Source organism: Piliocolobus tephrosceles, chromosome 13 (assembly GCF_002776525.5).
Source record: "Piliocolobus tephrosceles isolate RC106 chromosome 13, ASM277652v3, whole genome shotgun sequence".
NCBI classification, from domain to species: Eukaryota; Metazoa; Chordata; class Mammalia; order Primates; family Cercopithecidae; genus Piliocolobus; species Piliocolobus tephrosceles.
Genome location: NC_045446.1, coordinates 45698639 through 45722665, shown reverse-complemented (window position 1 = coordinate 45722665; position 24027 = coordinate 45698639). Strand labels below are relative to the sequence as shown.

Below are 24027 nucleotides of genomic sequence, written 5' to 3'. Positions count from 1 at the left end.
TACAATACAATACAATACAATACAATACAATACAATACAATACAATAATGTATGGCCAAATAAAAATGCAGATAAAAAAATAAGCAACTTGAAATGTTTATAGAAGCATTTATTTAGGGACAAAAGACTGAATACAACTCAAATTCTAATTAAGAGGTAATAGCAGGCCAGGTATGGTGGCTCACACTTGTAATCCCAGCACTTTGGGAGGCCAGGGCAGGTGGATCAATTGAGGTCAGGAGTTCAAGACCAGCCTGGCCAACGTGGCAAAACGCCATCTCTGCTAAAAATACAAAAATTATCTGGGCGTCGTGGCACATGCCTGTAGTCGCAGCTACTCCGCAGGCTGAGGCAGGAGAATCGCTTGAACCCAGGAGGTAGAGGCTGCGGTGAGCCAAGATCATACCACTACACTCCAACCTGGGTGACAGAGCGAGACTCCACCTCAAAAAAAAACCAAAAAACAAGAGGTAATAGTGTATTATAGCGTATTCAAATGGAGGGTGAAAAAAATAAAACTATACCATGCCAAAAGTTGGCATATTTAACTCTGATCAGCCAGCTTTTAAGATATTCTAACTCCATGGATATAATTTATTTGCTGAAGTAGAACCCACCTCCAAGACATATGTGAGTCTTAAATGGAAAGGGAAGAATTTAGATGGCAAAACAATCCAATATATACAGAAAAGAAAAACTAATGCCAGCCACCAAATAAATATATACAGGGACAGCTATTCTCTTCAGGGCTACATCTCTCAAATGACAAGACATGCTGTTATCATGATACTGGGCTCTGGAGGGAGGCAGGCAGGTCTTCTGAACCTCTCTGGAAGGGAATTTAAGCCTTTCTGCAAACAATTTATGCAGAGACTAGTAAAAATGACTGATGAAAAAATAAACCCTAAACTAGTATAATATATCAACTCAGAAACTATGATCCTAAAAGAAAGTAATTATATAAGAAAAGGCAATCTTTTTTTTTAAAAAAAAGCTAATTTTAGAAGGAGTGGAAATTATTATATTAAATATGAGTTTAATTAAAATGGCATGATTCAGAAAATATAAAAGAATTTGTGACTAAGTCATATGAATGTCAAGTTGAGGTTTCCCTTGGATGAGGATAAGCCCATTGTTCAAATCACTTTTTCTAAGCCTAACTACTAATTAGGAGGCAACATCACTTATGAAAGCTTTCAGCTATTTTTTTTTGTCAACTTACTAAATCTATTTTAAGCCAAAATAAGGTTTTCCCACATGACAAAATGAAGGCATTTTTTGGTGTGTAAAACATAACCTGCCTAGAAGTGTGGCACTATGATAGATGTCTTTATAAGCACTATGTTTACATACCTTTGCTGAAATTGCTACTGTGCAGGCAATACCCAGCTCTCCACCTCCAACCACAGTAACTTTATTGACTGTTTTATTCTCATGATTTGCCCAGCTCTTTGAATTTATACCTGAAACACCTAGAAAGAAAATGGATTATCCTGAGAATTCAATATCAACAATTTTTTTAGGATCCTTTAAAAAAATATATAGCAGGCTTCATAGCTTAGAGAGAAAATATGGTGCTACTCCATAATGGGCAAAAAATACTACTGAACAAATGAATGCAAGGAAGACAGATGTCTCCTATTAAATATTCGACTAAATGGAAATTATCCTTCTAAAGAGAACATATCTTTGTAAACACTTTAAAAATATATAAGACTCTAAAAAAGTAGGATTTCCATAATTCTGAAAAATATTCCAACTCATTACTCTGGTCTACAATAAAAAAATATGTCTAACACCTTACCAAAATGTTTCAAACATAGGTATTTGCTTTCATCCTTAATGAGAATCATGGAGAATCATAGATACTCTGGTCCAATATACTGAATAAGCCAACAAGCTACATATACATATCATGAAAAAAGGTTTGGGATCATTAACATATGTCAAGTGGTTTTGAACAATACAAGAATTGTTTTATCTGTTAAACACTAATTCTTTACACTTTTAGAAACCTGGCCAGGCACGGTGGCTCATGCCTGTAATCCCTGAACTTTGGGAAGCCAAGGTGGGAGGATCACCTGAAGTCAGGAGTTCAAGACCAGCCTGACCAACATGGCAAAACCTCATCCTTATCAAAAATACGAAAATTGGCTGGGCTTGCCTGTAGTCCCAGCAACATGGGAGGCTGAAGCAGGAGAATCGCTTGAACCCAGGAGGCAAAGGTTGCAGTGAGCCCAGGTACCACTGCACTTCAGCCTGGGTGACACAGCGAGACTCCACCTCAAAAAAATAAACAAACAAATAAAAAATATTTATTGGAATTACATGGTAATACCCTATGATAGTGGCAAAGGAATTTCTGTTTTTTTTTTTTTTTTTTTTTTTGAGATGGAGTCTTGCTCTGTTGCCCAGGCTGGAGGGCAGTTGTTTAATCTCAGCTCACTGTAACCTCTGCCTCCCGGGTTCAAGTGATTCTCCCACCTCAGTCTCCCAGGTAGCTGGGATTATAGGCACCCACCACCATGCCCAGCTAATTTTTTTATTTTTAGTAGAGATGGGGTTTCACCATGTTGGCCAAGCTGGTCTCGAACTCCTGACCTCAGGTGATCTGCCTGCCTCAGCCTCCCAAAGTCCTGGGATTGCAGGGGTGAGCCACTGTGCCTGGCCTGAGGCACAGGAATTTCTTATTTCAAAAACAGATGTACATATGCACACAAATTTATTTATAAAAATCAAGTGGCAGAAAGTAAATGATTTTTGTGAGAAACTGGTAACTCATAACTCTCAAGACAATCTGCCTGACAAATATACAAACCTTCAGTGATTTTTGCAATATAGGCTAGCAAGTCTACCTGCCGTGCCTCATCAGATGATGGTAGAGAATACAGGGGAAGTTCCTCTTGAAACTTGGCAATCATTTCTTTAATTAATCCAACAATGACAGATTTAGGCTGTAGAATACACAAAAAACAGAAAAGTTACACAAAAATTTTGCTGAACAATACTACCTTTGTTGAGGCAGGAGTATCACTTGAGCCCAGGAGTCTGAGATGCAGTGAGTTATGGTTGCACCACTACACTCCAGCTTGGGCAACAGAGTGAGACTTCATCTCAAAACAAAACAAACAAAAAAACTTTTAACCTATACAGTCTTTTAGAGTTAGTCAAAAAGAAGTATTCAATCATGTTCTCATTTTTTGAAAACCATCATACAAATTATATGATACTTTTAACTGTTGCAATGCTTTTCACTGAAAAATTATTGAATACTTTTAACTGAAAAATAAAGGAAGAAGAAATGCTAATTCAACATTTCCCAAAAGTAGAAAAATAGCATGAATGTGCTTAATAGCTTAATACCTAGGTTTGGAAACTTTTTTTTTTTTTAACTTTCATTTTGAAATAATTTCAGACTTACAGAAAAGTTGCAAAAATAGAACATATACTCTTCACCCAGATTACTCAAATGTTAACATTTTATCACATTTGCTTGTTTAGTCTTTCTTTCTCTAGTTTTTCTGAACTGAACAAGTAAACTGCAAACATGATGTCCTTTTACCCCTAAGTACTTTAATGTACATTTCCTAAAAGAAAAAGACGTTTTCCTTTTAACTATTATCAAATCAGAAAATTAACACTGATAAAATACTATCTAATCTGGTACTATATTCTTTTAATGTAATTGGTTAAGCAACCTTGATGAAATTCACTAACCTATCTGACCTTCAGTGTCATCAGTAATACAATGTGAATAATAAATCCCAAATGGTTGTTATGAGCAATAAATGAGTCAATGAATGCAAACTATAAGCCGTGAGTGTAAAACAGATGTTTATTATTTTTCTTAGCAATATTTAGTAGTATGCTCATTTTTAAAGTGCTTAATTTCTCAGAGTGTGGGTTTCACTATTTATAAAGTAAGGAGATGAGGCTATTAGGGCCAAGAATTCAAATACCTTTGGGGACCAAGCAGACATCATTAAATGTGTGAAGCTGGCAAGTATAAGAAAATCTGGAGAGACGGTTATTGTGGCAAATTGGAAAGAACATGCCGATAAGCATTCAAATTTACATTAAGAACAAAACAAAACAAGGTAAAACAAAACGAACTGTGCTGTTCAAACAAATTCTATAGGCCTAACGCGGCCCTCTGAATCTCTTGGAGAAACTGCAATCCCCGGCCTAGATGACCTCTAGATTCCTTCTAGCTCCAAAGTTCTATATAATTATGCTACATAATTATAATTCCAGCTGCATGTGGAACTTAAAGGTGCTGCAGTACTTTTTTTTTTTTTTTTAAGGAAAGAACATATTTGAACCACATAAATAAACAAAAAGGTATTGCATAAGAAAAACTAATGTAACAATTTATGTAAGTACCTAACATATAAGCATGCTCTTACATCTAAACCAAAAAATAAAAAGGTAACATTGGTACTACAAATACACATTTGACAAGTGTGCATTAAAGAATTTTTTTTTTTTTTTTTTGAGACGGAGTCTCTCTCTGTTGCCCAGGCTGGAGTGCAGTGGCCAGATCTCAGCTCACTGCAAGCTCCGCCTCCCAGGTTTACGCCATTCTCCTGCCTCAGCCTCCCGAGTAGCTGGGACTACAGGCGCCCCGCCACCTCGCCCGGCTAGTTTTTTGTATTTTTTAGTAGAGACGGGGTTTCACCGTGTTAGCCAGGATAATCTCGATCTCCTGACCTCGTGATCCGCCCGTCTCGGCCTCCCAAAGTGCTGGGATTACAGGCTTGAGCCTTCGCGCCTGGCCTAAAGAATTCTCTAATATAGGGTGAGCATGGTGGCTCACTCCTGTAATCCCAGCACTTTGGGAGGCCAAGGCAGGCGGATCACGAGATCAGGAGATCAAGACCATCCTGGCTAACACAGCGAAACTCCGTCTCTACTAAAAATACAAAAAAAAAAAAAAAATATTAGCCGGGCATGGCGGCAGGCGCCTGTAGTCCCTGCTACTCAGGAGGCTGAGGCAGGAGAATGGCCTGAACCTGGGAGGAGGAGCTTGCAGTGAGCGGAGATCGTGCCACTGCACTCCAGCCTGGGCAACAGAGTGAGACTCCATCTCAAAAAAAAAAAAAAAAAGAATTCTCTAATATAAACCCATTTAAAATGTGGAGAATACTTTTTCAAGATACAGAAAACAATTGTTATGATAGGCATACCCACAATTCTTATAAAAACATGCTTGCAAGGATAAAATCCTGAGCACTCATTTCTCAGATATACCAATGCTATAAAATTGTTAAGCACTGAATATTGCCACCTACTTTTGCAATGTTTGAGTTTCAACACTGATTGGTATGAGTTCTGAATTACACAATTAATTACTGTTATTTTTCAGTCTTTCTGCCATGTTGCATATAGAAGGCATGTATTTAATATGAATACTTAAAACAGCAACATTATTTTGTAGCAAAGTCACTTCCCTGTGTTCATTTCTCCTTTAAAGGCACTGTATTTAGAAAATAGTTATTACAACAAACAGTGCTTTGGAAGATCTGAAACTCCAAATCAATGTGCTCTATCAACCATAAGTAGATCTAAGAAGCCCTGACTGAAAAGAACAGAAATGTAAAAAGCTGATAAATTCAAAGATTATAAAATTGGTTTATTGTAAAAGCAATTCAAAAATACCTGTAGAGGAAAAGAAAGAGATCAGCCTGTTACTGGGTCTATATAGAAGGAAGTAGACATAAGAGACTCCATTTAGTTCTGTATTTGAAATGCTGTTAATCTGTGACCCTACCCCCAACTTTGTCCTTGCAAGAGACATGTTCGAAGGTGATTTAAGGTTAAAAGGATATTGGGCTGTGCAGGATGTGTCTTTGTTAAACAAGTACCTGAAAGAAGCTTGATGGTTAAAAATCCTGCCTCTCCCTGGGATTGGAACATCTCCGGGTAATACCCATTGTGTGCTTTGTTTACTGAGTAAGGAGAAGACCACCTTTAGGAATAAGGTGGGGCTTGCTGGAGCAATACTGCTAAAAGGTTTATGGAGATGTTCGCATATGCATCTCAAGGCACAGCATTTTCCTTTAACTTATTCATGTTACAGGGATTTTTGTTCATATGTCTTACTGCTGATTTCCTCCCTACAATGATCCTATTTTCTAGCTACTCCCCTATCTTTTAGATGGTAAAGATAATTATCAATAAATACTAAGGGAACTCAGAGGCCGGTGCCAGTGTGTGTCCTCTGAAAACACAGCACTGGTCCCCTGGGCCCCGCTTTTCTTTCTCTATACTTTGTCTCTGTGTCTTTATTCCTTTTCTCAAGTCTCTCGTCCCACCTAACGAGAAGCACCCACAGGTGTGGAGGGGCAGGCCACCCCTTCAAATACCCAGTTAAAATCTTATCCCAATGCTACCCAATACAACCAAGAAGCAGTTAAGCACTTTTACATTAGGAACAAGGACATAAAACAAGAGACCACATCAAGGCTCAAAAAGGGAAAGGACTCTTACGTCTCCTTCAAGTCAGTACAGAGGGCATCATAAGATCAAAGCACTGTGCCAGGTATCACAGTACGCTGCAGTACTTTTAAATAGGGCAATTTAAATAACATAATATCTTTTTAAGACTAATTTTAAGGCGGGACATTGTGGCTCGCACCTGTAATCCCATCACTTTGGGAGGTTGAGGTGGGAGGATGCCTTGATCCCAGGAGTACAATACCACCCTGGACAACATAGGGAGATCCTGTTTGCACAAGAAATTAAAAAATTAGTGGGGCATGGTAGACCATGCTTGTAGTCCCAGCTACTCAGAAGGCTGAGGTGGGAAACTCACTTGAGCCCAGGAATTTCAGGGTGCAGTGAGCTCTGATTGTGCTACTGCACTCCAGTGTGGGTGAAGACAGCATTACCCTGTCTGAAAAAAAGAGACTAGTTTTAACTTATAATAAAGAGGCTCAGAGCAGTAAAATAAGATCAGAACTGTCTAAACTAAACTTAAGCACAACCTTCACTAGATTATAAGACTATCCCCGAGGATTTATTAAACAAACAAAATTATGAAAAGAGATCCCAATGAAAACCAGAGAGAAGAAACAGGATACATAAATTCCTGCAACATGGTACAGATGTCACAAATACTACTCGAGGATAGTTTTGTTTTGTTTTGTTTAAAAAAAGGTGTAACAATGGATGGAGGAGAGAAACAGACAATTCAAAAAGGAAGAAACGTATGACGGATAAGTAAATGAAAATGATTTCAATTTCTCAAATAACCAAACAACTGAAAATTAAGAGTTTAAGATCCATTTTTGTCCTTCCAATTGACAAATTTTTATTATGCCCCATTCATCACATTTAACTGGCAATCTTATTTAAATCATCAAGTAATGCAAATAACATAAATGTTCATAAAGTAAAATGTCAGCTCCTACTACTGATAATCCAAAGTATGTCCTTTGGTTTTCTTTTTTTTTTTTTTTTTGAGACGGAGTCTCGCTTTGTCGCCCAGGCTGGAGTGCAGTGGCACCATCTCGGCTCACTGCAAGCTCCGCCTCCCGGGTTCATGCCATTCTCCTGCCTCAGCCTCCGAGTAGCTGGGACTACAGGCACGCACCACCACGCCCGGCTAATTTTTTGTATTTTTAGTAGAGACGGGGTTTCACCGTGTTAGTCAGGATGGTCTTGATCTCCTGACCTTGTGATCTGCCCGCCTCGGCCTCCCAAAGTGCTGGGATTACAGGCGTGAGCCACCACGCCCGGCTGTCCTTTGTTTTTCTATTTCTTTTTTCTTCTTTTTAAATGTTTTCTATATAAAAATATAGAAAAACATAAAACAAAGTAAAATGCATCTACAATTATACACCTTTTTATAAGCTGTCTATAAAATAAGAAGTGATAATCCTAAGGCAGTCTTTACTCCAACCTCAATTGACTCCAACATACCCAGCCCTACTAGCTTTCTGGGTACATATAAACATATTATAAATTATCCTTTTATAAAATTTTTAAATTACAAAAATGAGAGAATACATCATCTAAACCAATGTATAGAAGATAAGCAAAGGTTTGTTTTAAGGATAATACCTTCTATTAGAGAAAAGGTACGTAAAATAGGTACCCTCCTACACGGATTTCTACTGATTATAGAAATGTATCATTCTGTGTACCCTTTTGGAGGCCAGTTTGGTAATATATAAGAAAATCTTGAAAATATTTAAAATCTTTGATCCAATAATTCTACTCCAAGAGATTTATCATTAGGAAATTATCAAATGTATATTGGATATATACAAACATTCACATTTAAAAAGGTTCATCATTAAATGTTTTACAATAGGGCAATTTGTAAATACAATACGTAACATCCTTATGTTGGATCATCAGGCAACCATTAAAAACCATGTATTTTGAAAATAGTTTTACATGGAGAAATGCTCAATATAATGGTCAATGAAAAATGAAGAATACAAAATTATATAACATGAGTACATAAAACAAATACTACAGTTATATAGATCAATGTGGATGACTTTTTAAAACTTAATATTGGTTAAAACAAAGCATGTCACAAAAAATTACATACTGTATGATTCAACTTATATGAAAGTCAAAAACAGGCAAAACTACAAATAAATATATATTACACAAAAATCTGTAATAGGAAGGGACTTGGAAATAATGCCCCAATTACTTGCTAGTAGCTCTTCCTGTACTTTCTCAAGTGGGAAACGACTATAAAAAGACAGGGAGCAAACAACAGCTGGCTCCAAAACCTGGAGGGAGCAGCTTTGTACAGGCAGTTGTCATCAGGGTTCTGGGACTTGGGCAAGCCTAGACAGCTCAATTTCAAATTAATTCCAAAGACCACATGAAGAATATCATTGAAAGAAAATGCAGTATCATACCTATTTGTATCGGCAGAATCAATTATAAGTATTAAAAAGAAAAAAAAGCTTTCTGTAGAAAATCCAAATTGATCTTACATGGCTCCAGTTTTGGAGATAAGGCAAATATATTCTGCCTTGAGCATCCACATGTTTTCCGACTGAGATTTCCATATTTGCAGTTGGCTTCAAGAAGCAAATAGGCGGAGCAAAAGGGTGAGAATCCAAAATCCAGAAACGAATTGGTATGTTATATGTATTACCTATTTGAGACAAAAGAAACATATCTTCAAACAATAATAAAACACACACATTATACTCATGATATAGCTAGGCGGCATTTTAAGAAATGAGTAGGCTGGGTATGGTGGCTGAAGCCTATAATCCCAGCACTTGGGAGCAGATCTCATGAGCCCAGGAGTTTGAGACCAGCCTAGGCAACATGGAGAAACCCCATCTCTACAAAAAATTTTAAAATTAGCTGGGTGTGGTGGCACACACCTACAGTCCCAGTTACTGGGGAGGCTGAGATGGGCAGATGACTTGAGCCCGGGAGGTCAAGTTTGCATTAAGCCATGATTGTGCCACTGCACTCTAGCCTGGGTGATGGAGTGAGACCCTGTCTCAAAAAAAAAAAAAAAGAAAAGAAAAGAAAAGAAATGAGTAGACTAGTCAGGTTTACATATAAAGGATTAATGTTAATTGAGGTCTATTCCTCCCATTTCATCCACATTCACATTGGAAATATGTTCCTTTTAGAGCACTGGTACAACACTTGAGTAAGTTTAATTACAGATCACAAGGACAGGAGATGGATACCATTCTGGCTAACACGGTGAAACCCCATCTCTACTAAATACACAAAAATTAGCCAGGTGTGGTGGCAGGTGCCTGTAGTGCCAGGTACTCGGGAGGCTGAGGCAGGAGAACCGCGTGAACCTGGGAGGTGGAGCTTGCAGTGAGCTGAGATCACGCCACTGCACTCCAGCCTGGGCGACAATGCGAGACTCCATCTCAAACAAAACAACGCCCAAATCATCCACCCTGCCTCTCAAAAAAAAAAAAAAAAAAAAAATCAAATTTTCAAAAATGTTTACTAATATAGCCAGAGTGGCAGCCCAAATCCTGATAAGAGTTGCTTCCTACATTAATCACTACACATTAAAGAAAAGGAAAGAAATGTCTATTGAAGGCCAGGTATGGTGGCTCACGCCTTGTCATCCCAGCACTTTTGAGGTGGGTGGATCACTTGAGGTCAGGAGTTCGAGACCAGCCTGACCAACATGGTGAAACCCCAGTCAGGAGTTCGAGACCAGCCTGACCAACATGGTGAAACCCCGTCTCTACTAAAAATTCAAAATGTTAACTGGGCATGGGGGCAAGCACCTATAATCCCAGATACTTGGAAGGCTGAGGCACGAGAATCGCCTGAACCCAGGAGGCGGAGGCTGCAGTGAGCCAAGATTGCACCATTGCACTCCAGCCAGGGTGACAGCCCAAGACTCTGTCTCAAAAAACAAAACAAAAAATGTCTATTGAAAGTATTCCCCTGGTTGATCAAGGATCTGCCTCCATCAATACCCCTCCCCAGCAGTATTCATGCATTTTAACAGCCCATGACTGGCAAAGCAATTGGTGACTCAGATTCCTGTGTCTAAACGATAAGATTTCACCACTAGTTCACTAGTCTCTTCTTCCTTCCCTCTTTCCCATCAGCAAATACCTTGACTCCTACCCTGCACATCTAGCTTTTAGTAATTCAGCACTGAAGAGTCCAAACTCCTGACACAAAGTCCTCAGATTTAAAGGAATTACATCATGAGAACGTAACTTCAGTTGGATGTAAACAAAGTTTAGATAGGTGTGATCTTAAGACAATACATTGCTAGGCCAAAATGTGCGGATAGCTTGAGTCCAGGACTTCAAGACCAGCCTGGGTCTTGACCCTCGTGTGGTAGTGCACATCTGTAGTCCTAGCTACTCAGGAGGCTGAGGCAGGAAGAATGCTTGAGCCCAGAAATTTGAGGTTACAGATAGCTATGATCACACCACTGTACTCTAGCCTAGGAAACAGAGCAACACCCTCTCTCTTAAAAGAAAAAGATTATATACGTCTCTAAAAAATGAGCGTTTGAAGAAAAAGTATCATTATGTCTTTTTTTTTTTTTTTGAGACAGAGTCTCACTCTGTCGCCCAGGCTAGAGTGCAGTGGCGCGGTCTCGGCTCACTGCAACCTCCGCCTCCTGGGTTCAAGCAATTCTCTGCCTCAGCCTCCCAAGTAGCTGAGATTACAGGCACCTGCCATCACGCCCAGCTAATATTTTGTATTTTTAGTAGAGATGGGGTTTCACCATCTTGGCCAGGCTGGTCTTGAACTCCTGATCTCATAATCCGCCCACCTCAGCCTCCCAAAGTGCTGGGATTACAGGCGTGAGCCACCGCGCCCGGCCAATTATGTCTTAACACAATGTTGGCTGTATAAGAAATAATACCAAAAATTTCTAGAGATAAATATAAGGTAATATTAACAGAAGTTTCATGTAGATGGGAGATTAGATATAGGCTTCACTTCATCCCTTCCCAAATGTTTAAATTTTTTTTAGCATAAGCATGTATAAAAATACAAAATTAGCTGGGCATGGTGGTGCATGCCTGTAATCCCAGCTACTCAGGAGACTGAGGCAGGAGAATAGCTTGAACCCAGGAGGTGGAGGTTGCGGTGAGCCGAGATCATGCCATTGCACACCAGCCTAGGCAACAAGAGTGAAACTCCATTTCCAAAAAAAAAAAAAACCAAAAAATATAAAGGCAGACAAATAGTAATGGCCACATTTACTGAGCATTTACTATATGCCAGGCACTATGCCAAGAGTTTTACTTACTGTAATTCATTTAAGCCTTACAACTCTGAGGTGGGCTCTAGTATTGGCCCATTTTACAGATGAAAAAGATAATATACATTCTGATCTTCTGATCAGCAGGAAATAACTAGCGTGTATTCACATTGAGTTGATACAATTCCAAAGCAAAGGAAAAGTAGAATGCAGAAAAAAAAAGGTGGGGGGAGCACCTGAGGAAGACCCCAGCATAAGAATCAATGACATAACTCAATGACTGCAGGACAGGCATAGTGCCAATGAGCAGGATTTTATGGTATTCAGATGTTACCTCCCTACTCTGTATTAGAACCTGAAATGCTACTAAGCAGTAGTTCATTTAAATTCACAAGCTCCTCTGTTAATATGCAACTACCCTTGAAAACACTGGGGTGTGTTAAGAATTGACCTTTATCTCTCAGAATGAATCACCTTCATCAGTTTCCTTCCTTCTTCCTCCCCCTTCCTCCTTTCCCTAATACCCTTCCCTTTCCTTTCTTTTCAACATCTAACCAAGATAAATTCAGAATACAACTTAAGGGGAACAGGTCTGAGTAAAATTCTCTACACAGCCAGGAAACAGTCTGAAAGCTTGGCAGGGAAAAGAAAGGAAAGAAAAGAAAAATCAACTCTATGCCTGTTCTCACTCTGCAATCTCTGCATAGATCCCATGGCTAGCTGCATTCATCTCCATCCATTCTCCTATGCATAAAAACAAAATGAATTCCTACATATTTCCTGAGTGCCTATTATTGCAAAAGGAGGTATCATGGTGGGACATACATAGACGCAGAACAAAACATGAGTGCATCTCTAGCAACAAGTCATCACTGGGGGTGGGGAGTGGGGAATTAAGGGGGTTTGTGATAATCCAGGAGCTCACAAAGAAGCACCTACTTTGAAAGAAGTCCCCCCAAATGCAGCTTCCTAGTGTCTTTTGGGCAGTGTATTCTCATTGTACAATGCTGAACTCTTTTTAGGAGATCGAAGTTACGCTGCTGTCTCCCTATTTGGTTTCCAAATCTTTCTCAGCCCCCCTTTCAGTGTATCTTTAATGCCCCAGTAAGCCACTTATTCCTAAGCCCTTCAGTCAATAATCAAACTAACTCAACTATTCAACAAATACCAAAAATTTTCTTTAAGCACATAACTGTATATTGGCGACTATGGATGTTATTTTTCCTGGGATTATTTGCATTTCAAAAGAACGTGAACTTTGTTTTTTTGTTTTTTTTTTTGAGATTGAGTCTCACTCCGTCACCCAGGCTGGAGTGCAGTGGCATGATCTCGGCTCACTGCAACCTCTGCCTCCCGAGTTCAAGAGATTCCCCTGCCTCAGCCTTCTGAGTAGTTGGGATTACAGGCCGTGCCATCAGGCCTAATTTTTGTATTTTTAGTAGAGATGGGATTTCACCATGTTGGCCGGGCTGGTCTCGAACTCCTGACCTCAAGTGATCTGCCCACCTAGGCCTCCCAAAGTGCTGGGATTACAGGCATAAGCCACCACACCCGGCAAGAACAGTGAATTTCTAATAGTGAAATTTCAGGTACCACTTCAGAGAAATATTTGGAAACAAAGATTCACTGGTGTTCTTAAAATCATATATATATAAGCAATCTCTTGTGATTCTTATCTGAAAGGTTAGTCCTTGTTGAACACAGGAGAAGTAGGTCTGGAAACATGGAAAGAGTTAAGTATAAGAAAAGTCAGTGATTTGTTTTCCTTTATTTTTGGGCAAACACTTAGCTATTTTAAACTGCTAGGTCACTCTAAAATGTGTTCCTTTCTTTGAGCTTTCATGACCTCTGTGTTGTAAAATTTTCCTACTGGAGTCTGAGTTTCAGGCTATCACTAGCTGTGTGATCTTAGGTAAATCAGACCAGGCTAAGATTCAGTTTCACCTATGGAATGGAGATAATGCTGTATCACATAGAGAGGAAAGGAGGGGAACAAAATATAGATGTAGAAGAAAAAAGTAACTCTCCCCAAGGGCAGGCCTATGTCTGTCTTGCTTTCCTTTGTACCCTGGAGCCTACCAGAGTAGTGGGCACATAGTTAACAATAAGTATTTGTTGAATTGAACTGAACTTGTTGACATTAATATAGGCTTTCCTTGACTGGAACAGATCCAGTTAAGGTTCTGTATAGGTCATATATCTGTAACAATACTTTAAGAATGTTATGGCATAAACAAATGTAAGTTATTAAATGAACTGCTCTTTTAGAAAACTCACACATTTTTTCAACTTCCACACTTACCCTGATACATCACAGGAATTGTGCCGGTAAAATTCAGCAGGTCTTTCTGGGAACTATCTTTAAAAACTAGAAGAAAAAAAAAAGCCCCAAAATGTGCAATCAGAAAGAGAAAGAACTGTAGTAAAGTATGTAAGTGTGCACGTGTGTGCTCATGAATACACACACAATCTCTAAATATAATCTAGGAATCGGTAAATCTGTCAACAAGAGGAAATGATTAGATGTTGTTTACTTAGAAAGCAGTAACGGTAGCTGAAAGAATACAGGCCTTTGATAATGAAACCCCAAGTTCCAGGGCCACCTTCCCCACTTAGAGGAATGTGACTTTTGGTGACTTTAATCGTTTTTGATCTTCAGTTTCATCATTTATAAAATAAAGATAATTAAGACTGCCTTACCAAGTTGTCATAACGATCATATGAGAGAATGTGAAAACTTTTAAGAAGTACTATAATATTTGGGGCCATCATTAAATAATTGTCACATGTCAGTTGCAAAGTGTTTCCACTCCTCTCACCTCAGGGTCAACACCTACCTCCACTATGCCCCTTGTCAGCAGGAAGAAGCCAGAGTGATCTACGGCCTTTTCCCATTTTCATTAGCCAACACCTTAAGATTAAGGTGTTTTAAAAACCCAAAGGGCCGGGCGCGGTGGCTCAAGCCTGTAATCCTAGCACTTTGGGAGGCCGAGACGGGCGGATCACAAGGTCAGGAGATCGAGACCACCCTGGCTAATACGGTGAAACCCGGTCTCTACTAAAGAATACAAAAAACTAGCCGGGCGACGAGGCGGGCGCCTGTAGTCCCAGCTACTTGGGAGGCAGAGGCAGGAGAATGGCGTAAACCTGGGAGGCGGAGCTTGCAGTAAGCTGAGATCCGGCCACCGCACTCCAGCCTGGGCGACAGAGCCAGACTCTGTCTCAAAAAAAATAAAAAATAAAAATAAAAATAAAAAAATAAAAAAAAATAAAAACCCAAAGGGAGGGATTGAAATTGCCTTTGCAAAATTATCACTGAGACCGCGAAAAAGATCTAACCTAACCGACTCCATCTTCCTTCTAAACTTTAAGCTGTCCTTGTTCTTTCCTGGGCACAGGCTGAACTCACTTTGGAAAGAACTTAATTTATAATTTATAGTTTAAAACAAAGACAATAACAGCCCTTTCACAAAACAAACTTCCTTCTTGCCTGGGAACTAGACTGCCCTTGTAGGACTAACAAATTAGCCACAAAATTAAAAATCATGGTTTATGGCCGGGCCCAGTGGCTCACACCTGTAATCCCAGCACTTTGGGAGGTCGAGGCAGGTGGATTACTTGAGGTCAGAAGTTCAAGACCAGTTTGCGCAACATGATGAAACCCCATCTCTACAAAAATACAAAAATTAGCCGGGTGTGTTGGGTTCGAGCTACTCGGGAGGCTGAGGCAGGAGAAAACTTGAAGCCAGGAGGCAGAGGTTGCAGTGAGCCAAGATCGCGCTACTGTACTCCAGACTGGGCAACAGAGTGAGACTCTGTCTCAGAAAAGTAAATAAAGTAAAATAAAATAAAAATTATGGTTTAGTAATCATGCACTTGGAGGCTTACAAGATTCTGGTCCTCTCTAAACTGTTCCTAAGATCAGCGCTTGAGATATTTTGCAGGCCGTACACTTGATAGATCAGCTGGCACCACCCAGATTGATAAACTGGCTCATCTGATTTTGTGACCCCAACCTGGGAAGTGACTTAGAGCAAGAGGACAGCTTCAACTTCCCACGATTTCATCTTCTACCTAACCAATCAGCACTCCTGGCTCACTGGCTTCCCCTACCCATCAAGCTGTCATTAAAAACTGATCTCAGAATGCTCAGGGAGACTGATTTGAGTAACAGTAAAATTCCAGGTCTGGCACAGTGGCTCATGCCTGTAATCCTAGCACTTTGGGAGGCCGAGGTGGGGGATCACTTGAGGTCAGGAGTTCAAGACCAGCCTGGCCAACATGGTGAAACCTCGTCTCTACTAAAAATACAAAAATTAGCAGGGCATGGTGGCATGCACCTGTAGGTCCAGCTACTGGAGAGGCTGACGCACGAGAATTGCTTGAACCCAGGAGGGGGAGGCTGCAGTGAGCTGAGATTATGCTACTGCACTTCAGCCTGGGCAATAGACAGCGACTACGTCTCAAACAAACAAACAAACAAACCTCCAGTCTCCCGCAAAAAACAAACAAACAAAAAATTATCACATGTGACAAAATCATTTATAGTCACTTTTAGAATCAGAAGAAAAACTGCCAGCATTGCTTTCTAAAGCAACCTGTTAGATCAATAATTACCTTCTTTGGTTTCTCTAATTCCATTATTCTCAACCTTTTTTCAACATTCATATCTCTGAAATTTCAACTCTCCCATCAATAACTGGGACACACTGATAGAGAATCAATGCCCTAATCTCAGGATTGAGTACAGAAAACACTACCTCTGGTCTCAAACAATCAAACTATCTTGGAGTGCAGTCCTTTTAGTACTTCAGTAGCTATATTATTTAAGCAGACCAAGAACAAATTTTAAATAGATTTCATAACCTATTAGAAAGCAGCAAGAGGAAACCAGGCTGTGTTAGTCTATTCATGTTCCGGTAACAAAATACCATTGACTAGGTGGCTTATAAACAGCAAAATTTGGCCGGGCGCGGTGGCTCAAGCCTGTAATCCCAGCACTTTGGGAGGCCGAGACGGGCGGATCACGAGGTCAGGAGATCGAGACCATCCTGGCTAACACGGTGAAACCCCGTCTCTACTAAAAATACAAAAAAAGCTAGCCGGGCGAGGTGGCAGGAGACTGTAGTCCCAGCTACTCCGGAGGCTGAGGCAGGAGAATGGCGTAAACCCGGGAGGCGGAGCTTGCAGTGAGCTGAGATCCGGCCACTGCACTCCAGCCCGGGCGACAGAGCAAGACTCCGTCTCAAAAAATAAAAAAAATAAAAAAAAAAAAATAAATAAAAATAAACAGCAAAATTTATTTCTCACAGTCTAGAGGCTGGAAAGTTTGAGGCCAAGGTGCTATCAGATTTGGTGTCTGGTGAGGGCCTGCTTACTGGTATATATGCAGCTGTCTTTTTGTTGTGTCCTAACATGGTGGGAAGGGCGAGGTGGAAGAAGGGGTCTCTCTCAGGGTTTTTTTTTTTTTTTAATGGAGTCTCGCTGTGTTGCCCAGGCAGGCTGGAGTGCAGTGGCGTAATCTCAGCTCACTGCAACCTCCGCCTCCCAGGTTCAAGCAATTCTCCTGCATCAGCCTCCCTAGTCGTTGGGATTACAGGCACCCACCACCATGCCCGGCTAATTTTCTTGTATTTTTAGTAGAGATGGGGTTTCACCATGTTGGCCAGTCTGGTCTCGAACTCCTGACCTCAAATGATGCACCCACCTCAGCCTCCCAAAGTGCTGCGATTACAGGTGTGAGTCACTGCGCCCAGCCATGGGCTCTTTTATGAAGACACCAATCTCATTCATGAGGGCCCAAAGGCCCCCCTCCTAATACCATCACCTTGTGGGTTAGGATTTCAGCATATGAACTTGCGGGGACACAAACATTGAGACCATAGCACAGGCTGATACAGAAAACCCAAGGGCCAAGAGTATATGTCAGTATAAGTGTTTACCTTGAATTATATGAAGGAAAGGTAACAATGAATGAAGGGACCACTAGCAAAAACTAAATGGAAACAGGAGTGGAATAGGGTTTGTTACTCAAGGACATAGAACCACCTAGAAATATGGTAGAGAAACTACTAGTATGAATATTCATTGTCTAATCAAAATATTTAAAAAGCCAAAATAGAAGTGACTGTGATGCGTTACTGTCACTGTCTTCAATAAAAAATGTACATTGACAATATTAATCCTATAATTTGAGGGTTTAATGGCATTAGAGCTTTCTCTAGACAGGGAAATGAGAATCAGAAGTAATAGACACAATAAAGCATCAAACTATATGGTGAAGAAAGACACTGTATAAGAGTAAGCAAAAATTCTAAATAGATTTGATAACCTGTTAGAAAGGGGAAAGAAGGCCAGGCGCAGTGGCTCACGCCTGTATTCTCAACACTTTGGGAGGCCGAGGCGGGCGGATCACTTGAGGTCAGGAGTTGGAGACGAGCCTGGCCAATATTGTGAAACGCTGTCTCTACTAAAAATACAAAAAATTAGCTGGGCTTGGTGGTGCAAGCCTATACTCCCAGCTACTCAGGAGGCTGAGACAGGAGAACTACTTGAACCCGGGAGGTGGAGGTTGCAGTGAGCCGAGATGGCACCACTGTACTCCAGCCTGGGCAACAGAAGCAAAACTCCGTCTCAAAAAGAAAAAAAAAAAATAGAGGAAAGAGACAACAGAGTGCAAGACAGACATGAGTACAAACCCCAACTCCATCCCTTACTAGCTGTGTAATCTTGAGCAAGCTATTTAAACTCCTGGAGTCTCAGTTTATCTGCAAAATAAAGACCGTAATACCACACAGCTTTGGTTGTAAAAAAAATATTTAAGATAATATAGACAGGCCAGGCGCAGTGACTCACACCTGCAATCCCAGCACTTTGGGAGGTTGAGGCAGGTGAATCACTTGAAGTCAGGAGTTCGAGACCAGTCTGGCCAACATGGTGAAACCCCCGTCTCTACTGAAAATGCAAAAATTAACCAGGCATCACGGTGGGCGCCTATAATCCCAGCTACTTGTGGGGAAAAGAAAGAGAGATCAGACTGGTATTGTGTCTATATAGAAAGCAGTAGACACAAGAGACTCCATTTTGTTCTGTATTTGAGATGCTGTTAATCTGTGATCCCACCCCCAACCTTGTCCTTGCAAGAGACATGTGCTGTGGTGACTCAAGGTTTAACGGATTCTGGGCTGTGCAGGGTGTGCTTTGTTAAACAAGTGCCTGAAGGCAGTATGCTTATGAAAAGTCATCACCATTCTCTTAATCTCAAGTACCCAGGGACACGTATACTGCCAAAGGTCGCAGGGACCTCTGCCTAGGAAAGCTAGGTATTGTCTAAGGTTTCTCCCCATGTGATAGTCTGAAATATGGCCTCATGGCAACTCATGGCAAGGGAAAGACCTGATCGTCCCCCAGTCTGACACCCGTGAAGCATCTGTGCTGAGGAGGACTAGTACAAGAGGAAAGAAGGCCTCTTGGCAGTTGAGATAGAGTAGGCCGGGCGCGGTGGCTCAAGCCTGTAATCCCAGCACTTTGGGAGGCTGAGACGGGCGGATCACGAGGTCAGGAGATCGAGACCATCCTGGCTAACACGGTGAAACCCCGTCTCTACTAAAAAATACAAAAAACTAGCCGGGCGTGGTGGTGCTAGCCTGTAGTCCCAGCTGCTCGGGAGGCTGAGGCAGGAGAATGGCGTAAACCCGGGAGGCGGAGCTTGCAGTGAGCTGAGATCCGGCCACTGCACTCCAGCCTGGGCGACAGAGCTATACTCCGTCTCAAAAAAAAAAAAAAAAAAAAAAAAGAGAAAAGCATCTGTCTCCTGCCCGTCCCTGGGTGGGGAACATCTCAGTGTAAAACCGATTGTATGTTCTGTTTATTGAGAAAGGAGAAAACCGCCTTAGGGCTGACGGTGGGACGCGCTGGAGGCAATGCTGCTCTTTATGCACTAAAAAGGTTTATGAAGATGTTTGCATATGCATATCAAGGCACAGCACTTTTCCTTAAGTTTATGTCACAGAGATCTTTATTCATATGTCTTACTGCTGACCTTCTCCCTACGATGATCCTATTATCCTGCCACTTTTCTTTTTCTAAGATGGTAAAGATAATGATCAATAAATACTGAGGGAACTCTGTATGCTGAGCGCCGGTCCCCTGGGCCCACTTTTTCTTTCTCTATACTTTGTCTCTGTGTCTCATTTCTTTTCTCAAGTCTCTCGTTCCACCTAATGAGAAACGCCCACAGGTGTGGAGGGGCAGGCCACCCCTTCACTACTCAGAAGGCTGAGATAGCAGAATCACTTGAACCCAGGAGGTGGAGGTTGCAGTGAGCCGAGATTACGCCACTGCACTCCAGCCTGGGTAACACAGCAAGACTCTGTATCAAAAATAATAATAATGATGATGATGTAGATAAAACATTTGGAAGAATATCTGGCATTCAATAAACAGTAGCTATTATATCCCTCATTCCAGGCACTTATATAGCACCAAATAACTAGGTGCTAATCAAGAGACCAGTCGCTGATGAACCAGAATCTAATAATTTCTTTTTTTTTTGAGAGAGGGTCTCACTTGGTTGCCCATGCTGGAGTGCAGTGGACCAATCTCGGCTCACTGCAACCTCCGTCTCCCGGTTCAAGCAATTCTCCTGCCTCAGCCTCCTGAGTAGCTGGGATTACAGGTACATGCCACCATACTGAGCTATTTTTTTGTATTTTTAGTAGAAACAGGGTTTCATCATGTTGGCCAGGCTGGTCTCAAACTCCTGGCCTCAAGTGATCCACCTGCCTCGGCCTTCCATAGTGCTGGGATTACAGGTGTGAGCCACCTCGCCCAGCCTAGAATCTAATAATTTCTTCCACATATACAATTATGTGCCACATATGTAAGCCTATGCTATTGTGCTAATCAATACTTCAATAGGCCAGGTGCGGTGGCTCACATCTGTAACTCCAGCACTTTGGGAGGCCGAGGCATGCGGATCATGAGGTCAGGAGATCAAGACCATCCTGGCTAACACGGTGAAACTCTATCTCTACTAAAAACACAAAATATTAGCTGGGTGTGGTGGCATGTGCCTGAAGTCCCAGCTACTCGAGAGGCTGAGGCAGAAGAATCGCTTGAACCCGGGAGGCAGAGGTTGCAGTGAGCCGAGATTGCGCCACTGCACTCCCGCCTAGGCAACAGAGCGAGACTCCATTTCAAAAAAAAAAAAAAACAAAAACAAAACACTTCAAAAACTCCTCAAGATGTCTATTATATAAATCTGAATTTATATAATCTGAATTTATTTGAACATTTTCTTAATCTAACTGAAATTTAAAATATACACATGCAGAATAAAGCAGTTTTTGAAAAATGTGAATTTTGACTTAATTATTGGGTCTTGAATTTTAACAAGCATTTGCATTTATTTATTTATTTTGGCATGTTTACTTTATTAATATGATACATAATTTTTAAAACAATTTATATTTTAGGTTTGGGGATACATGTGAAGGTTTGTTACATAGGTAAACTCATGTTGTGGGGGTTTGTTGTGCAGATTTATTTCATCACCTAAGTATGAGGCCCAGTTTACAAGTTATCTTTTCTACTCCTTTCTCCCCTCCCATGTTCCATCCTCAAGTAGACCCTAGTCTCTTGTTTCCTTCTTTGTGTTTATGAGTTCTCATCATTTAGCTTCCATTTATTTATTTATTTATTGAGACGGAGTCTCGCTCTGTTGCCAGGCTTGGAGTGCAGTGGCGCGATCTCAGCTCACTGCAATCTCTGCCTCCTGGGTTTAAGCGATTCCCCTGCCTCAGCCTTCCAAGTAGCTGGGACGACAGGTGGACATCACCACGCCCGGCTAATTTTTTTGTATTTTAGTAGAGACGGGGTTTCACCATGTTGGTCAGGATGGTCTCGATCTCCTGACCCTGTGATCTACCTGCCTCAGCCTCCCAAAGTGCTGGGATTACAGACTTGAACCACCACGCCCTGCCTAGCTCCCACTTATAAGTGAGAACATGCGGTATTTGGTTTTCTGTTCCTGCGCTAGTTCAGCATTTATTTTTAAGTGGAATAAAATGGGGCCGGGCACAGTGGCTTACACCTGTAATCCCAACAATTTGGGAGGCCAAGGCGAGCAGATCACTTGAGGCCAGGATATTGAGACCAGCCTGGCCAACATAGCAAAACCCCAACTTTACTAAAAATATAAAAATTATCTGGGCGTGGTGGCATGCATCTGTAATTCTAGCTACTTAGGAGGCTGAGGCAGGAGAATTGCTTCAACCCATGAGGCAGAGGTTGCAGTAAGCTGGGATCACACCACTGCACTCCAGCCTGGGCAACAGAATGAGGCTCTATCTCAAAATTAATTAATTAATTAAATTAAAAATTTAAAAATGGGATGGAACAGAAAATGTCAAAGTGGACACAGTATTTAGTTATGTGCATATGGGATCATGATACAAAATATACTTCCAACTGCAGGCTGTAGTCAGAAATTTTTGAAAGCTAATAGACCGGGAGGGGTGGCTCACACCTGTAATCCCAACACTTTGGGAGGCAGAGGCAGGAGGATCATCCTGAGGTCAGGAGTTTGAGACCAGCCTGGCCAACATGGCGAAACCCCATCTCTACTAAAAACACAAAAATTAGCCAGGAGTGGTGGTGCATGCCTGTAATCCCAGCTACTTGGAAGGCTGAGGCAGGAGAATTGCTCAAACCTAGGAGGCAGAGGTTGCAGTGAGCTGAGATCGTGCCACTGCACTCCAGCCTGGGCAACAGAGCAAGACTCTGTCTCAAAAAAAAAAAAAAAAAAGAATAAAGTAAAATATTTCTTAGATAACTAAATTCTTACTATTAAGTGAACAGGATAACTAAAACTGTTAATAATTTAGAATCAACCATATATATGATAGGCGGAATAAGGTCCACCAAAGATGTCCATATCCAACCTGTGGAACCTGTGAACATGTCATCTTACTTGGCAAAGGGACTTTTTAGATGTGATTAGTGACTCTGATCACTTGGCTAATCTTAAAAAAATTAAGGAGTCTGAGATGAAGAAATTATCCTGTATTACTGGGGTGGGTCTAATCTAATCACATTGGTCCTTAAAAGTAGAGAATCTGGCCGAGTGTGATGGCTCACACTTGTAATCCCAGCACTTTGGGAGGCTGAGGCGGGTGGGTCACGAGGTCAGGAGATTGAGACGATCCTGGCTAACAAGGTGAAACCCCGTCTCTACTAAATATACAAAAATTAGCTGGGCATGGTGGCGGGCACCTGTAGTCCCAGCTACTCGGGAGGCTGAGGCAGGAGAATGGCGTGAACCCGGGAGGTGGAGCTTACAGTGAGTTGAGACTGCGCCACTGCACTTGAGCCTAGGCGACAGAGCGAGACTCTGTCTCAAAAAAAAAAAAAAAAAAAAAGCAGAGAATCTTTCCCAGCTGTGGTCAGAGGGCAATTTGACTACAGAAGAATGGTTAGAGACATGCAACACTGCTGGCTTTGAAGACACAGAAAGGAGACCAAGAGCCCAAGAATGTGGGTGACCTCTAGAAACTAAAAAAGGCAAGGAAACAGATTATCTCCCAGAGCCTCCAGAAACAAAGGCAGTTGACAGCTGGATTTTAGCCAAGTCAAACCTCTAGTTCACTTTCTAAGCTATAGAAATTTGTGTTGGACTTCTTGTCCTACAGAATTGTAACATAGTAAATGTGTGTTTTTTAAAGCCACTAAGTTTGTGGTACTTTGTTACAGCAGCAATAGAAAACTAATACAAGATACACTGTATTAATTTAACCTTTCTCAGAAACTGCAGTTTATAAAGTATAGCTGAAAATCAGAAGATAAAAGAGAAAACAAGAAATTACAATTTTGCAGCTCTTTAGGACCAAAAATTAGTAGTTCAAATAATGCAGCATTTAAACTAGAGGATATGATTCTTACCATAGGTGTCCATGGAATATTTGAAATGTGGGAAAAATACATTTACATTCTTTAGTTCTTCCACAGTTAGGTCCCTGAACTTGTACTGAAAAGAGAAAAATAAGCATGGAGTAAGAATAAAGCTTATAAAAGAACAACTAGGCCGGGCGCGGTGGCTCAAGCCTGTAATCCCAGCACTTTGGGAGGCCGAGACGGGCGGATCACGAGGTTAGGAGATCGAGACCATCCTGACTAACACGGTGAAACCCCGTCTCTACTAGAAAAAACTACAAAAAACTAGCCGGGCGAGGTGGCGGGCGCCTGTAGTCCCAGCTACCCGGGAGGCTGAGGCAGGAGAATGACGTGAACCCAGGAGGCGGAGCTTGCAGTGAGCTGAGATCCGGCCACTG

At 41.2% G+C, this 24027-nt stretch overlaps 1 protein-coding gene across 4 annotated transcripts in view; it reads right to left on the bottom strand.

Moving 5' to 3' along the window:
- UEVLD (UEV and lactate/malate dehyrogenase domains) overlaps positions 1-24027 on the bottom strand; it is a 72569-nt gene that overhangs the window by 38316 nt on the left and 10226 nt on the right. For 3 of the 4 annotated variants that reach the window (XR_003309382.1, XM_026454050.2, XM_026454051.2), the window contains exons 2-6: positions 23639-23723; positions 14001-14066; positions 8964-9127; positions 2819-2954; positions 1354-1472 (exon numbers count right to left, since the gene is read on the bottom strand). Coding sequence is in view for 3 of the 4 variants with exons in the window: in XM_026454050.2 (XP_026309835.2) it covers positions 1354-1472; positions 2819-2954; positions 8964-9127; positions 14001-14066; positions 23639-23723 (570 nt within the window). In the remaining variant the exon portion in view is untranslated. Of the gene's footprint in view, positions 1-92; positions 445-1353; positions 1473-2818; positions 2955-8963; positions 9128-14000; positions 14067-23638; positions 23724-24027 lie in introns of those variants that run through there. The other variant, XM_026454053.2, reaches the window with a different exon arrangement.